General features: G+C 34.1%; 1 protein-coding gene across 1 annotated transcript; it reads left to right on the top strand.

The window, feature by feature from the left end:
• Nucleotides 1-262: 262 nt before the first annotated feature.
• On the top strand, nt 263-14,634 carry LOC136347595 (serine/threonine-protein phosphatase 6 regulatory ankyrin repeat subunit A-like). Its single transcript, XM_066297718.1, has 21 exons — nt 263-509; nt 563-647; nt 2,844-3,045; nt 3,895-4,104; nt 5,018-5,142; nt 5,825-5,989; nt 6,893-7,031; nt 7,388-7,540; nt 7,596-7,736; nt 7,791-7,943; nt 8,803-8,915; nt 8,979-9,109; nt 9,168-9,243; nt 9,540-9,724; nt 9,987-10,133; nt 10,867-11,080; nt 11,135-11,222; nt 11,275-11,504; nt 11,896-12,058; nt 12,122-12,321; nt 14,234-14,634. Exons 1-21 carry the CDS (start codon nt 483-485, stop codon nt 14,353-14,355), a joined length of 3,069 nt encoding a protein of 1,022 aa, XP_066153815.1. The 5' UTR covers nt 263-482; the 3' UTR covers nt 14,356-14,634.
• The last annotated feature ends 1,271 nt before the right edge of the window (nt 14,635-15,905 follow it).

Genomic DNA, 15,905 nt, shown 5'->3' on the forward strand with positions numbered 1-15,905 from the left:
TTTAACGAGTTGAAATGAGATAAATGCACAAGTTTGAAGCGCTCAAGATGCAATAACTATATTCAGGATATATAATTCTCGTTTCAATGTACAAAAACTACTGCTAACGTTAAAAAAACTAATTTGGTCTGAGTGCATAATTCTAGACAATTTTATTATTTTTTTTTTCTACGGGCTTGCTATTACGGCCTTTGGGGTCACGTTCGTTGCAAACGCCGTATCGTTGGCAACAAAGCCCCGTAGCGCGTCAATCATTGAATACATATGACAGCTTCAACTTCGCACCAGTCAGTTTGAGTTGTTTAGTTTACTGTCAGTGTAGTTTTTGATAATTTTTATCATGTTTGGTTTGTGCCCTTTTTTCAGAGTTTCTGCAAAATAATAGTTCAGCAGAATGTATTAAAAGTTTGATTAAATAGGACGTCCTAACGACACACATTGACACATATTGTATTTGGTATATAGGTACAGGAACGGTAAAAATGGTGATTTTGCAGCTAGAAGATCAGGTAAAGAAAAAATGTTTTTTTCCAAGTTACGATCTATCAACCACATATTTTAGCCTCTCATTATTCAAGCAATATTTTCTGGTTCTGTAGCTGAAGTTGAGGATCTAATGGTCCATCCAGAATATGTCAACTATACAGGTAAGTGTTTATTTACTTGACTCCTTAAGCACTATTTACTTACTCAAGAGCCACCTCAAAATATTCAAGTAATTGTCTATAATATTTTCATAGAAAATTTCATACCTGCATTCTTTAACCAATGAGAAGCTGGACTTCTGTTATGTTTCCATGGCAACACAAAATTTTCTGTTGTCATAGTGTCAGTAAAATTAATAAATGGAAATTTTCCTGATCTGTCAAGTATTGAAAACAAGTATGGATTGGAACATACATGAATGAAAAGTGTGTAGGCCAAACTGAAGGTGAGGTCTACAATTTCGTGAATGTATGAATACTATTTCATAGGTACAGGTTTTAGATCATACATTCTCTAACACTATTTTATAAAAATTAATAATTAAGGAGCTTTATATCATGTCAACCTTTAATGGAAAGGTAAAGAAAGATGTGGCTGTTCAAGGTAAAAGTGTCAAATGTGAAGAACTGATATGAGTAATTAAAAGAAGAAATGACAGTGTCAGATTTGGAGCCTTATTTGTGTCTTGTCATACACTTCTTTAACAAGTTGCCCACTTTGGTTAAAGATCTACCATATTATAAAGAGGAAAAAAACGCCAAAAAGTTGTTATTTGAGCTTTCTATAGTGTTCAACACTTTCTGAATGTATAATTTTTTTTTGAGAGATTTCCTATCAAGTTGTTTTAAAATTTTAATTAAAAAAATACATGAGTGTAGTAATTGTAATTTTAAATATTCAGTTATTCTATTTAGACTAAAACTACTATTAGTTTTAGGCTCATAATTGTACATTCCTGAGATAGTATTAGAGAAATTGGTATTTTATTTCAGTAGAAAAATTAACATTTTAGTAACTGCATAATCTGTGGAATGCTCACATCACGTTTATAAAACCATGGTGAGGTGTCAAATTACCTTATGTGCTTGAATTAGTGTCAGAACATTTATTTGAAACCATGAAAAACATTTTTCCTCAAGAAAATTTCCATAAATCGCAACTAAGAAAATAATTGCTCTAATTGCACTAGTAGAAAATACTACGGTAATTCGCCAATAGTTGATTCAGCAAAATAATGAGAGTTATTTGGAGAGATCATTTTGGAAGGAAATCAGCCAGTACAAAAAGAATACAGATAGATTGTTTCTATCGCGTTCCTGACCCTCAAGGTTGGTGAAACACCAGTATTTCATTAATGACAGAATCTAGTGCAGGAAACGCTGCTTCTATATACAGTAAACTTGGGAGGTTTAAAATGTCCATTAAAATATTACTATCCCAAATAGAAACACAGTTGAACTCAAAGATACTGAGCACAAGACTATTGTTCAAAGAAATATTCGCTATATAGGCAATGAAACTGAACTCCATGCTAAACCCATCTAAATTATTAAAATCATGTACAAGTTGCACACAAATGTATGATTTCAACGGAAATATATATTTGTGAAAGCTGAATACTTTATATTTAGGTAGGTACATTGACCCTAAGACAGTTTAGAAGACATAAATACAAATATTACTTAACAAATATGGGGAGACTTAAGAAAGATGTCCCAGTAGGAAGTGAATCATAAATAGTATGACAGATTTGCATTTAGTTTTTCTTAAATGGTACCTATAATAACTACTTATCATAAAGAGAGAAGACAATGAAGGACATTGTTAAGGCACTTTTTTATATGGAATGTAAATAAGTTGCAAAACTTGCGAACTTTCAGAAAACGCCCAGTCCTATACCAAAAACCAAGTAACAGCCTAATATGTTCCGGGATGTCGGCCATAGCTATTAAATACCACTACAATGAGTCTTGAAATTAATGTACCTGTATTGTCGCCATGATTAACAGAAAATATTCGAGGAAGAAGTTTTTAATTATATTTCGGCAGAGTTCGACTACATTTTAAGTAAGATATTTTGAAAACTAATGAAAACTGTGGATTTTTTGTTTTCCTCGTATATTTATCGATTTTTGTATTTAAGGTTTTTCTATTCTTTCCAAATAAAGGAGATTTTTATGAGTGCATCAGATACATATTTGGATGGCCCTCACAGGAGGATTTGATAGGGGCGACCTTGCTCCTATCTGTGAATTTATTGTTATTTGTTGCCACACTTAAGTGTTGACGCTAATTATATTTTACAAATTTATTTTAATATAGATATCTCCTTAAAATAAAAAAATATTTTTTTTTAGATTGTGAGAAACGGACTCCGTTACACGCCGCTGCTTTTAAGGGTGAATCGCAAATGGCGTATGTTTTACTTGAACATGGGGCTCGTGTAAATGCTAAAGATAACAAATGGGTGACCCCTCTGCATAGGGCATGTGCAATTAATTCAGAGGATACTGTAGATATCCTGCTGAAGTATCAAGCAGATGTGTCTGCCCGCGACAGGTATGTTTTATCACATTTGTGGAATTTATGGAGTAATAGTATGACAAATTTTTGTATCGTCCTTGTTCTATACAATGGGAGCAAATTCTTGTGAAGTCTCTCTTCAGAATTTTGTTTAGAACATTGAGCTCCCAATCAAAAACCTCAAATATTTGAAGGCTCCCAACTTTACTTTGATAGCAGCGTCTGGTTTATAAAATAGATCGACATACTGAGTAGAATAAATTGGAACTTTACAACAGTTGAATAGCACCTCCTTCAAGATCTTTCAACATATTCATTAGCATGTGGAGGCTTATTGGCCCTAATACAGCAAGCCATTATTAGAAACTCATTTAAATATGGTGGGTTACTATATGCTGAATTAGAACGACCGAATTTAGTCCTTCCGCTAGAGTTTAAAAATGTTTAATCGTTTAAATCTCGAAATTAAACTAAAAAAAATTGCTATTCTGATTGAAATTTACCGATTTAACCGGTAATTAAACCTCAGAACATATATTTTTGCTCGAAGGTTTTAATTATTTATAATTTTTTTATATTTCATAAAATTTTTCACGTTCAACGGCAACGAAATATATTTTCTCAAAACTCACTAGAGGATGTTGTATCTTCCACCAATTACTGACTTTATTATCTTGTAAATATATGACGATTTAGTCTAACTGTATGATCTTCTAGAAATACTAAAATTATTATTTATGTCGTTTATATGTGTTACAATAGTATTAGTATAATTCCGACGAGGTTCCGTTAAACATTTCTGCAGAACTATAGGAAACACTGTCTTGAAACCTAATTTTTGGAATATTAATTAATGGTGAAATGTTGCCTTCAATGTTTTTTTAGGTTGTGGCAAACTCCATTGCATATTGCAGCAGCCCATGATGCATACAACTGTGTGGAAAAACTTTTAAATTGTATTCCTAATCCAAATGTTACAGACCGATCTGGAAGAACAGCTTTACACCATGCTGCGTATAATGGAAATACCTTTGTAGCTGAGATGTTAATTAATAAAGGATGTATTGTTAATGCGTGTGATAAGAAGGATTGTAGGTAAGCAAAACTAATGAGGGAGTTATAAATAGGGACTTGGCTAAAACTTTTTAAAGTCGGTATCAATAAATAAAGCTAATACCCGTTAATTTTTACCCATTAACATTAACGTATTACATATTTTATTAATAGTGATAATAATCCATTTACCTCATAGCAATTTCGGCCAATATGGGATTGAATGCAGTGCTTGTTGATTTAAAGAAATTAATTCGTTTTAATTATATCACGGTGTCCTTGTTTGTCTAACGTTCGTTTATATTACTTGGATTTTACAGAATTTTCTTGAAGCAACGTATAGGTGTTTCAGATTCGACCTACATCCTTTTCAGGTCAACTGTACCCACGGAGTTTATCCATTGTTATTTTAATAACAAAACGAGCTTTCGAAATATAAATTACAAATGCCAGGCCAAACTCAAAAAACGATTTGTCGTAGTGGCTAAAAAACAATAATAGAAATGTTCTTGAACTGGAAAATAATGTCCTCTTAAGGATTACGTTACTAAAATTCTACAAATACCTTAAGTTTAAAACAATAGACGTTGAGTAGTTGGGATTAAAATCCAAAAAAGAGATTTGTTCTAATAACAATGGACAAAACTAAGGGCTGCAAATTGTTGTTTTTCATTAATTGCTCGGAATCGCCTTTATTTGTAGCCAAGCAACTTCCTAAATATATTAATTTTTCGGTATATTTATATGCTTTTTTGGCGTAATTGACAAATAATTGTAAATTACGGATTTCAAAATTTAGGTCTGTCATGTTTCATAGATAGAATTCTAAAAAACCAAAACCCAACATGAGGTTAAAAATTATACAAATGAAATCCTATGTTGTACATTTAAAACACTGCACTGTATAGTATTGATAATAGTATAGTAAGAGTCGCATATTATCATGTCTTTCTAGACCTTTGCATTGTGCAGTTCAGATGGGTCATATTGGCACTATAGAACTTTTACTGACATGTGGGGCCGAAATAGATGCCAAGGACAGGAATCAATATACTCCGTTACATGTAGCGGCAGCAAACGGTAAGTCACGTTCATCAATCGGTCACTATATGTAGTTAGCACCAACAATTTTAATGACTCTAAATTTTAATGAGGCAAGGAGATCTCTTGCGCAAGGGCAGCCTTTCCACTTCGCATATTATTAGGTATAGACAAGTCGCCGATGCTTCAAATGAAATTCACAATGCAGGATAAGACATGTAACCAATACATAGTACATGCGTTCAGTCTACCTCTATCAGTGAAAAATATTCAGTTAAATTGGTAGGGTGATAAGGCGGCATTAACTACATCTAACTATACCTGGACGATAAAACACAAATTCCGTAAATTAAAACGTTAACGTAGTCAAACAGAAGCCACCCTATTGGCTGATGTTATGGAGTGGTCCAGGTCCAAATTATTAAACCTTATTTATTATACCGCGATTTTCCGACGAGACGACATCTACGCTGATCTAACACGGAATAACTAAAGTCCTATCCTAATGGATAAACTAGGGCCCGTACACGTAGGGACATATACAATTGCATGCGCGATTTCAGGAGGTAAATATTATCGTTATAATTATAATCTGTCCGTTGTTTTGGTCAATTATTTACGTAGGGAAAACATCTTCTTTCCATTAGGAACTAAAATTTGTAATAAATTGGAGAAGTATATATATAGATTTAAACCGAATAATTGCTGAAAATTTTTTTAGGGCTAGAATCGGTTGCGAACATTTTAATAAACGCTGGGGCCGACGTAAATATCCAAAATGCATATGGTAATACCCCGTTACATGTAGCCTGTCTTAACGGACATCTAACTTGTTGCCAAGAGTTAGCTGCCGCAAACGCTGATCTAGAAACGGTTAATTTTAGAGGTAAGTAGACTTTTGATTACATTATTTACTAATTTAATATATCTTAGGCTTCTCGCAGACTGCAGACTAAATGATCAGCGGATAGTTTAGTCGGATCAGGGTGCATCATTCTTATACATGCATTTATCTACCAATCTAGAATTGGTGAATGGACGCACTCATGTACATATTTCTTTATCCCATATAAGCAACCGACGAAGCTGTCGGCCGATACACAGTCGTTAGTCTGCGGAGGCCCTTAAACGCTGTGGAAACCTGTTCATACTGTATAATAAACTAAGAGAAGATATAGAAGAAAGCACATACTACTAGACATATCGTGATGTTACTACAGCGGTGAGCCGGAATCGCCTATTGCCAAAAATTTTAATGTTACATTAAAGTTATTTAAATGCTACTTCAGAGGTTGCATTATCGTGTACAACGTGTTAAAATACTAAAAGTGCTTTTACAATGTTTCAACCTGCAATTCTATAAGAAATTGCCACATTGCCTTATAAGGTATATCCAAATACAAACATTTGCATCATTAGATTTTAATTAAATTGAAGGAATTAATATTGTTCCTGGTCAGTTTTTTTAATACGACAACAGAAGGCTAATTTACCATATATATCCGGATAATTCAAGTTAGGTTTATAATTTACTGAGCATATTTTGAAGCAATTTCATCTCACTGATTACTTTATGGCTTTATAATTGCTCATTTTATCGCCGCTTTTAAAACTAGTATATTAGATGTATAAATATAACGGATTTCCAAATTATGTGAATAACAAGGAAAAGTTTTAATCTATATTTTTGATGAAAATCAATATTTCTACCGTCGCGTGAAGAAATATAACGCTATATACCCGGGTTTTATTAACCTTGTATTAACCATCAAACAATTTAACTGTTTAGGTCAAACACCGTTGCATGTGGCAGCTGCATCCACACATGGCGTTGACTGTTTGGCTTTTTTGCTGGAGAAAGGAGTTGATTTAAATAAATGCAGCTCTGATGGCAGGACCCCACTCCATATGACAGCTATTTATGGGAGGTAAGCCTAGTATTTAGTAAATAGAGTAAATAATATACGGTAACCTTAAAGAGGTATATAAGAGGTTCTGAATGCAATCTCATCTCGCAGTCACAGTAGCGAGCTAATGAAGAAGTTTCCCGCAAAAGGCCAAATGGAATGTTGAAAAGTATTACGAATATAGTGTGATCCACAAAATGGTAGATATTCTATTTAATAAATAGATATTTGGGATAAAGGCGTCTGACCTGAAAATCGATTTGAGAACGTATCATTTCACGTACGCGAATAGAAAAATATTATTGTTCTCAATGTCGTTGTCAATCTTTCATTTTCAAATGGTCAATTCGTAACGTGTATAAGAAATGAATTTTTAGGTTTACCAGGAGCAAAACATTAATCGACAAAGGAGCCTTAATAGATTGCGCAGATAAAAGTGGATCAACTTCCTTGCACATAGCTGCACAATATGGACATGACATTTTAGCCAATACTTTGTTGAGTTATGGGGCTAGTCCTGCCAAAAGAGGGTAATGGTAAAGTCTCGAAAGCAATTCATAGTAACACAGTAGAGTTTTATTTTAGGTATGAAGGCAGAACACCTTTGCACATGTGCTGTCTTTCTGGCTACGTCGAGTGCTGTAGGAAGTTTTTACAAACCGGTGTTAATCTAAATGAGAGAGATGATAGCGGAAGAACTCCAACTCATTGTGCTGCCTACAAAGGGTTAGTACAGTACAGATTAAAGTATTTCGCGAATTTTAAATAATTCCGTTATAGTTCCATCGAATGTTTAGATCTCCTCACAAGCAACACTGCCGATTTCAAATTAAAGGATAACTTTGAACGCTTGCCGCTGCACTATGCTGCAGCACAAGGTCACTTTCAGTGCGTGTTTACCTTGGTTGGTATTGGCAGTCCCATCAATGACAGGTTAGTACAATATCTCGTAATAGCTTGCTTATTTTACTATGACATTATGACTGAAACAACCCAATTACAGGAGAACTAAAAAAGTTAGAACACTTTTGTTTTTGGAATTCTGTAAAACACCAAAATTAATACTTTCTGTGGGCCTACTATAATTTATCCATGTTGTCGTTCACTTTCAAGTAGTGATGATGTTATTTTACAGGGCCTTAAATGCAGTGCCTTTTATATTATTTTCTTAGGATCATTAACATATTTATATTATCACTGCTGCATAATGGATACAGGCAAATGAAATTCGTTCAGAAATATTATATTTTACGTTATGTAAAAGGTCAAACTAAATCCAGCATTTACTAACTTATTTCGTTTACTGGTAATTGAGTCATTGTGAAATATGGCCAACCGTGTATACGAAGTCGCTCGCAGGAACACGAGAACTAAATTTTATCCAGTAGTTAGCATTTTTTTATCGAACACAAGCTTTCATCATTTATTAAGAAAGAATGTTATTCAATAAGTAATTTGCAATATACAATGCGGTCGCTAATAAAAAAATATCGATTAAAATGTATCCCCGGTACTTATCAACAGCTTCAAATTTCATACAAATTCTTTAAGCAGTTCTGAAGAAATTCATGAATAAACATTTTTTAAGTTTCAAAAAATGCTAAAGGAAAATATACGCACTTTTTTAGCTATATTTTTTGGTGAAAGGAAATCCACAACTTAAAAATCACCCTGTATATTTTGTTATTGTGTTGCAATGCGTGGTGCAAATCTTGATTATACAATTTAAACATCGTTCCTAGTGACTTCGTATAGACTTTGCCGTTTGTTTTATTTTGTCTCATTCATTTAGAGATATAGAAGGATGCACCCCACTGCATCTTGCAGCTGCCTATGATCATGAGGCCAAATGTGTGGAGTATTTGTTAAATCATAAAGCCGATCCCAAAATTTGGGATATCAGAGGTTAGGAGAGGACCTCGAAATTTATAAATAATATCTTATTTACGGGTATTAAATATGATTTAGGGTTTTCTGCGCTACATTATGCTATCGCTTGTGGAAATGTGGAGGGTGTTAATTTGTTGCTAAACGTGACCGAAGAGTCGGTATTTGGAAAAGAAAGAGGATCGCCCGACGTAACCCCTCTACACTTGTCGGTAAACTATTCAGGATTTGTTCGTACTACACGATTTAGGCGTTTTGCATCCTTTTTAGGCAAAATTGGGCAACGTCGATGTTTTAAAAGCTGTTCTAAATAAGTGCAATGATGTAAATATATGCAATGACCAAGGTGAGCAATTATTTAATAAAGTTTACGTTGTTCCGTAAGCTTTTATTTATAACGTTTTCTATTGGGAACACCCAAGCAAGAGTAATGTATTCTTATTCCTGGATATAATATTGAATTTTCTGTTCATTAAAAAAAATGCTGTAAATCCGCCGTAGCCACACGGTAGATATCAATGCAATAAGATATGTTTTTAATATACATATTACGTGCTCAAAAAAATCTCACTGTAAAAAGGGCATTGGTTTAAGTGAATGTACTGCTGGCTCTTCGCCATTTTTTTTTCATTTTCTTTGTAGGCATAACACCCTTGATCCTAGTTGCTCGAGAAGGTCATGTTCAATGTCTTCACTTCCTCTTAAGAGCTGGGGCTAAAGTATCCCATTGTGATAATATAAATGTAATGACTGCCGTCCACTACAGTGCCAAAAACGGACATTCGCAGTGTCTGACATTGTTATTGCACAATAGCGAGGACCAAGAGGTATTGAAAATTATTTTTTCAGATTTTGTCGAGGAGGCAGTGAATCGCTTTGACCATACGAGTAGTTTCTACGTTTCTTCTCACTCTTAAAAATTATTTTACAAACAAGTCGTACATTACTTGGAGTAATGTGACGCATCTAGATGAATACCAAATGCGTATCTTGATTTAATCAAAAATACAAAAATTGGTTTTTCCAAATTAATTTAGAATTCACGTAGATATTAACAAATTCAGGTCAATACGCAGATTTGCATTACAGGTGGTTAACAAGGTAGATAGGCAACAGAGAACAGCACTTATGCTATCCGTATCAGGCAATCATCTTGACTGTGTGGAAGTGCTTTTGAGGTGTGGAGCCGATCCAAATATTGTTGACATGGATGAGCACTCTTGTCTTTTTAGAGCGGTGAGTTAAAAAAATTCTAATCAAATTTTGATGAATAGTGTGACATTCAAAGCGGACCACCACGGGTGATTCATAACTTTTAACCCGTGGGTATATCAGTTAGTATTACCATACCCTTAACAAACACCTTAAATTAGCCAAGTTTCCGATCAACTTTCTTATTTCAAATGTCTATAGTTGCCGTTAACCTTATCTGAAAAATCATTTCTATGGAAACAAATCATGCCACCCGCTCAATTTCACGATGTCTACAGAAATTCCTTTAAACGTAAAATTACGTAGACTATGATCATTATTGATTTCTTATTTAGTATCTACCATTTTTTCAGAGCACTTTTCACAACCCTTTCATCATTAACTTCCATATTCTTCGTACGCCCACAAGTTGAGTTTGTATCTAAGTGTAGCTTAAATTGACAATCTTACATGCTAAACTATCAACTTAAGCCTCGCTTAGAATTAAGCTTAGCCTGTGTTCTGACGAAAAAGTGGGAAGTAAAACGCTTCAAATTTCGTAATGGCGAAAAATAGACAGTGTGATTTTCTTGCTACTCTTAGGGCCAATTATGTGTCTAATTTTTAAATTACCGTATTAAATTGTTTATCTGTAGAAATCTCTATTTTAACAAGAGGTGGAATTTAAGATGAAGATATATAACTGAGCTTAATTGTACTTAGTATTCAGTATCTTAAGAGACGAGTAGAATTGTGATAAATTGCTACGTTGCTTTAGGTTGTAAATGGTCACCACAATGCCGTACAATTGTTATTGTCCAGCAACACGGATGTGACAACTCGTGATGTGAATGGTAAAACAGTTCTCCATTTGGCAGCGGCTTGCGGTCATTTGAATTGTCTACAACTGATCATGGAATATATGTCGGTAGAAGATATTTTAAGTAAAGACAATCAGGAATGTACAGTCTTGCATTGGGCCTGCTATCATGGTAAAGTCTTACAATTTCAAAATAATAAAATTCCTTGGTTTTCAATTTTCACAGGTCACGCTCACTGCCTGGAATATCTTCTTTCGAAACAACTTTTTAGTGAGTTGCAGGGAAATTTATACTCGGCAGCGCATTGCGCCTGGTAATTCTTGCCACGTCGTACTATAATCTAGGCTTAACCTCAACGATTGTAGTTTCTCGGGTTCCCATACTTGTCTCGAACATCTTCTTACCTATTTCGGTGACAAAATCGTTCACTTGAAGGATGAAAAACAGAGAAATCCACTTCACATAGCGGCTTTGCACGGTCACACTGAGTGTGCAAATCTCCTTTTGAAGCATGGGGCGAATCCCCAGGTGGTTGACGAAGAAGGACGGACTCCTTTGATTGCATCTGCCCAGTATGGTCAATCTTGTATAGCCGGTAAGTGGTGTAGGAAAGAGGACAGTAAGTCCAAGTTAGTCAAACTACAAGTTATTTTAAACTACGCTTTTCGATTTGCAAAAAATATAAACTTCGTTCTAGAAAGAATCTCATTAGCGGTTGGTCATACAGTTTGCTCTAAAATAAGGACTTGTTAAGCCTATATTAAAAACTATGGGTTTGATTGAATAATAATAGCAACAGCTTAATTTCAGTAAATATTTAGACAAATAGAGGGTGAAAAATAAATTTAGTATGTCGCTAAAAATTCCCAAATTGTTTAACGTAACTTAACAAATAGTGTGACAAGTCAACGATTTAGTTGACAAATATCACCGTACTCTGCTATCTTAACGTGGACTTGATCCTATTAGAGCATACCACGTTACAGAATTACTAATGGACTGCAACGTAGACTTATCAGCCTGTGATAAAGACGGTAATACTGCCTTACATTGGGCGTGCCTTAAGAAGCACCATGAGACTGCCTTATTAATATTAGAGCGTTGTCAAGATGATAAAATAGTCGATCTAGTTAATAATGAGAAAAAAACGTAAGTACTTTTTTTTAAGTACATTAATAGGTATCGAATTTTTTTGCATGTTAATGACTATAGGCCACTTCACTTAGCGGCTCGCAACGGACTAGTAGATGTAACTCGACAACTATTAAAGAAAGGGGCTAATGTCTTAGCTGTTGACCATGAAGGGTTAACTCCTGCTCTGTCTTGTGCTCCAAGTTACAGTGTTGCTCAGTGTCTAGCGCTCGTTTTACAAACGTTACCCGACTTTTTGGATAGAGGATCTACACCAACTAGTAAGTTTCGTTTGGTAGTTTTCACCATTGTATCAAAGAGACACCCCGCTGTTCAGAGCGGTAATGCACGCATATTCAAAAATTCAGGAAAATTGGTATTAATGCAAGAATATATATCTAATAAATGTACAATGTATCGGATATAGACAGAGAGTAGGGGTTTTCATTACATTTTTAGAAATAATTTCTCAGAAATATGCCGCGTAATACCGTTAACAAAACTGCACTAGAAGATTATTAAAACAATTTTTGATCACATCTTACCCAAATCTGTCACCCCCATCGACCCACTCTGTACGTACGACCATTTAACGACGTCCTGCGTGACTTAGAAGAGCCCCTTCCACTTGTAAAGCCTTGTTCCTTATATCTTATCGCACCTTCCCATGTGAAAAAACGACCTAAGGTAACGATTTAACACAATTGAGCACCACAAGTTTTACTTTCACCGGAAAAAGAAAAAAATGTTTTGATGACACGCACTACGACATATGACACTAAATGACAGTTACATGAGACGCACATTGGGGTGACGTACCACACGCGCCTTTAAAACAAAAAAATGTCTGATTATCCAGATTATTAATTTATTCCGTATAACGAACATCTTATTTGACGAAGCGCTGACATACAACTAACTCGAAGAAACGATATTGATACGAAACATACAAAAACCTTTACAACGTTTTTTTTGCAAAGGTATCAGTCATAGGTCGAACAATAACGATGATACAACAAAAAACCTACCAGCCTTTTTTGCAAGCGTTCAGCTCACCGGCTGAATCACGGTAACGATGCACGATACGAAATAATACGTATCTTTGAATTTAAATATTTCTCCCTATTGGGGATATGGAAAGTTAATTCCGCAAATGATGATTTCATTTCAATGCCATGCTGGACATGCTTATCTTGGATACAATGTATATGAATTTTAACAGTTCTACACATTAAAAATTAATATTTGTATTATCATGAAAATTTAATTCGTATTGAAGAGATAATTCGGCAAGATTTCGTAAAAATTAATATTTTCACCAAAAAAGATTATTTTTAGCTTACGTAAAGGATTTTAATTGTCATTGTCATTCAAAATAAGTGAATCTGAGTGATTCCATGGCACTTTACGTTAAAATTTTGTTTTAGTAAAATATTTAATAAGCCACGAAATAAAGAAAAAACTGGTGGTTTTAAATTAATCCCTAAAACAGCAGTTCTTTCCCCATTCCCCAAACATCAACAACTCGCCTTGTACAAAGAAAACGCCCTATTCTTCTCCACACAATATAAGGAAATATCCTGTAAAAAATCTTATTTATTAATAAAAATGGTTTGGACATAAATCTTTCACGGGGCTTTTAATTTTCTGTGAAAATTTTGAATCTTGCAACTCTACTTATGAGACGGAGATCTCTTGTGATTTGGGGATAATGACACACTTCGTTTTGTTCTAAAACTTATTATGTATTTATAATATATGTATCTACAGTAAGTACTAATATAAGCCATTGCAGAAATTTTCTGATATAAATTTATGTACGGCGTGTCGAGGGCTGCATATATACAGGGTGTTCCAAATTCGACTCATAACAATGAAAATTTCGAAAAACAGACAAACAAAGTCAATTAAATGTAGGAAAAGTCGTGACACTAGCATTTCACCTCTTTATCATCCAAGATATTTTCGTTACCTTCGGTTGTTTCGGAAAATTTCCGGATATAAATCGAACTTTTTGTAAATAAAAAAAGAGCAGTTTTTCTTTCATAAAGGTTCAGTGTTGGTTCCAATAGTTTTCGAAATTCCCATGTTGAGAAAATCTTATATAAATAAGAAAAAGATTTTAATTGATAAAACTATATTATATGTAGTATTCAGTATATAATGCCTACCTAATAATAGGATTTTTTTTAGCTTTCATAGGCCCAGAAACTCGGTCAAATGCAATGGGGTTGGCTTTAGAACTCTCCATGTCAAACATATCTGGCGTTAGGAACGAGGGTTCCAACCATTCCAGCGAAAATGAGTTTTACTAGCATCCAGTGATTTTTTTTGTTTGCTCAGTTGAAATTAGTTTTTTCTGTAGACACAGAAAATCAAAGAGAAACATATCCCCCTAATAACAGGGAGATCAATACGAAATTTTATTTGAAAGTGTACTTATTTATGAGAAGTTTTTAATGGTGTTTTAATGGCCACCGAGGATTAAAGAAAGAACGATTCTTATATGAAATGTGCTTCATGTGTTTCGTATTACCTTTTGAATGTATTAAAATAAATCAATGAACCACACACCGTGCAGTGGATGCGTGAAATATCTAGTCGTAATTAAAAAACCTCGTCTAAAAACAAGATTTCAACAAAAGTAAATATTATTAGGGTAAGTAAGCAGGTAAGTAAGTTCATTTCATACCTCAATTAACAAATGGGACCAGTAGCAATAATGGTTGTTGTGGTTCTACTGGTACGGAAAGCACTTTGCATATATTCAAATTTAAGCTATTTTCTTTTGACATTTTTATTGTATAGGAAAATTAGAAAAATAACTGATAGGAATTGGAAGAGCCTTAGGTTTGAGAACTTCGTAAAGAGAAGTTTTTAGCAAAAAATAGAACTGTGTGACAATGAGCAAATGGTAAGAAACATTCTATAAAATAAGCTGCAGAAGACCCAAGGAGTCTCGTTGGAGTTGATATGGGGTTCACTTTAGCTTATCAAAGGAGGTTCAAAAATTATCTCAACCAGGTAAAGTAGAGTGACTTGTTTTAGTTATTGACTGCTCATTATAAACTTTGGTAAAAAAATGTGTTCTTTGTTTTTGAACGTGAATTCAATGTAAGTGAGGTGAAGCAAGCTGAAATAGCTTAATCGTTCTTTCTTAATATAATTGTATCATAGTAGTGTAATAAACACGCATTATATCCATCGATAATTTTGTGGATCATACTTCCACATTTATGAAACTTTTGTCTTCATTTCTGACCGAATAATATAATATCCTGTTTAACCTTATCGGATGTCTTATTGCCTTAATGGTACATGGTACATTACTGTAGATGAACCAGAACTTTGAAAACTTGCCAAGGTATTTTATTTTCAGCTACTTTTCATTTAATACATTCTTAATGAATTATACTACGTTAGAAGGCGTTTATATTGATCCTTGTTCAGCTAAGTACACAGGGACTGCAGATTTTGATAGAAGAAATAGTAAGCGAGACGACCATAGATTGCTCATTTAAAAAAGGCTAACTTTATCCTCTAATTCATATTTCTAAAGATAAGGACGGTTTGGTTACAATATAACTCAAACTATTACTAATGCGTTCGCTATCTGTATCCAGTCACCGGTGTTCGTAAGTATGGGGCTTGGCCTTGGTAGACGTGTATCTTAGATTATGTAAGAGGTAATTCAGAATCACAAGTTACTTATCATTTTTTTACATCATGCAAATATTAAAAAACGGGCTCTTTCGCATTAAAAACCATTTCTTCATCTTAGGAGCACGAATAGAAAGTACATCCCACACCTTTGGACGACGCTTGCACTTTTTCATATTAGAAATAACTTATCAGTTTACTTATT

Source organism: Euwallacea fornicatus, chromosome 29, assembly GCF_040115645.1.
Source record: "Euwallacea fornicatus isolate EFF26 chromosome 29, ASM4011564v1, whole genome shotgun sequence".
In the NCBI taxonomy this organism is placed as follows: domain Eukaryota; kingdom Metazoa; phylum Arthropoda; class Insecta; order Coleoptera; family Curculionidae; genus Euwallacea; species Euwallacea fornicatus.

Excerpts from the sequence above, each read along its gene's own strand:
- LOC136347595 (XM_066297718.1), top strand. The coding sequence starts at position 483 with ATGGTGATTTTGCAGCTAGAAGATCAG. Across the intron at positions 510-562 it reads TTTTGCAGCTAGAAGATCAG|CCTCTCATTATTCAAGCAAT; the intron begins GTAAAGAAAAAA and ends CACATATTTTAG. Across the intron at positions 11,505-11,895 it reads TGGTCAATCTTGTATAGCCG|AATTACTAATGGACTGCAAC; the intron begins GTAAGTGGTGTA and ends ACCACGTTACAG.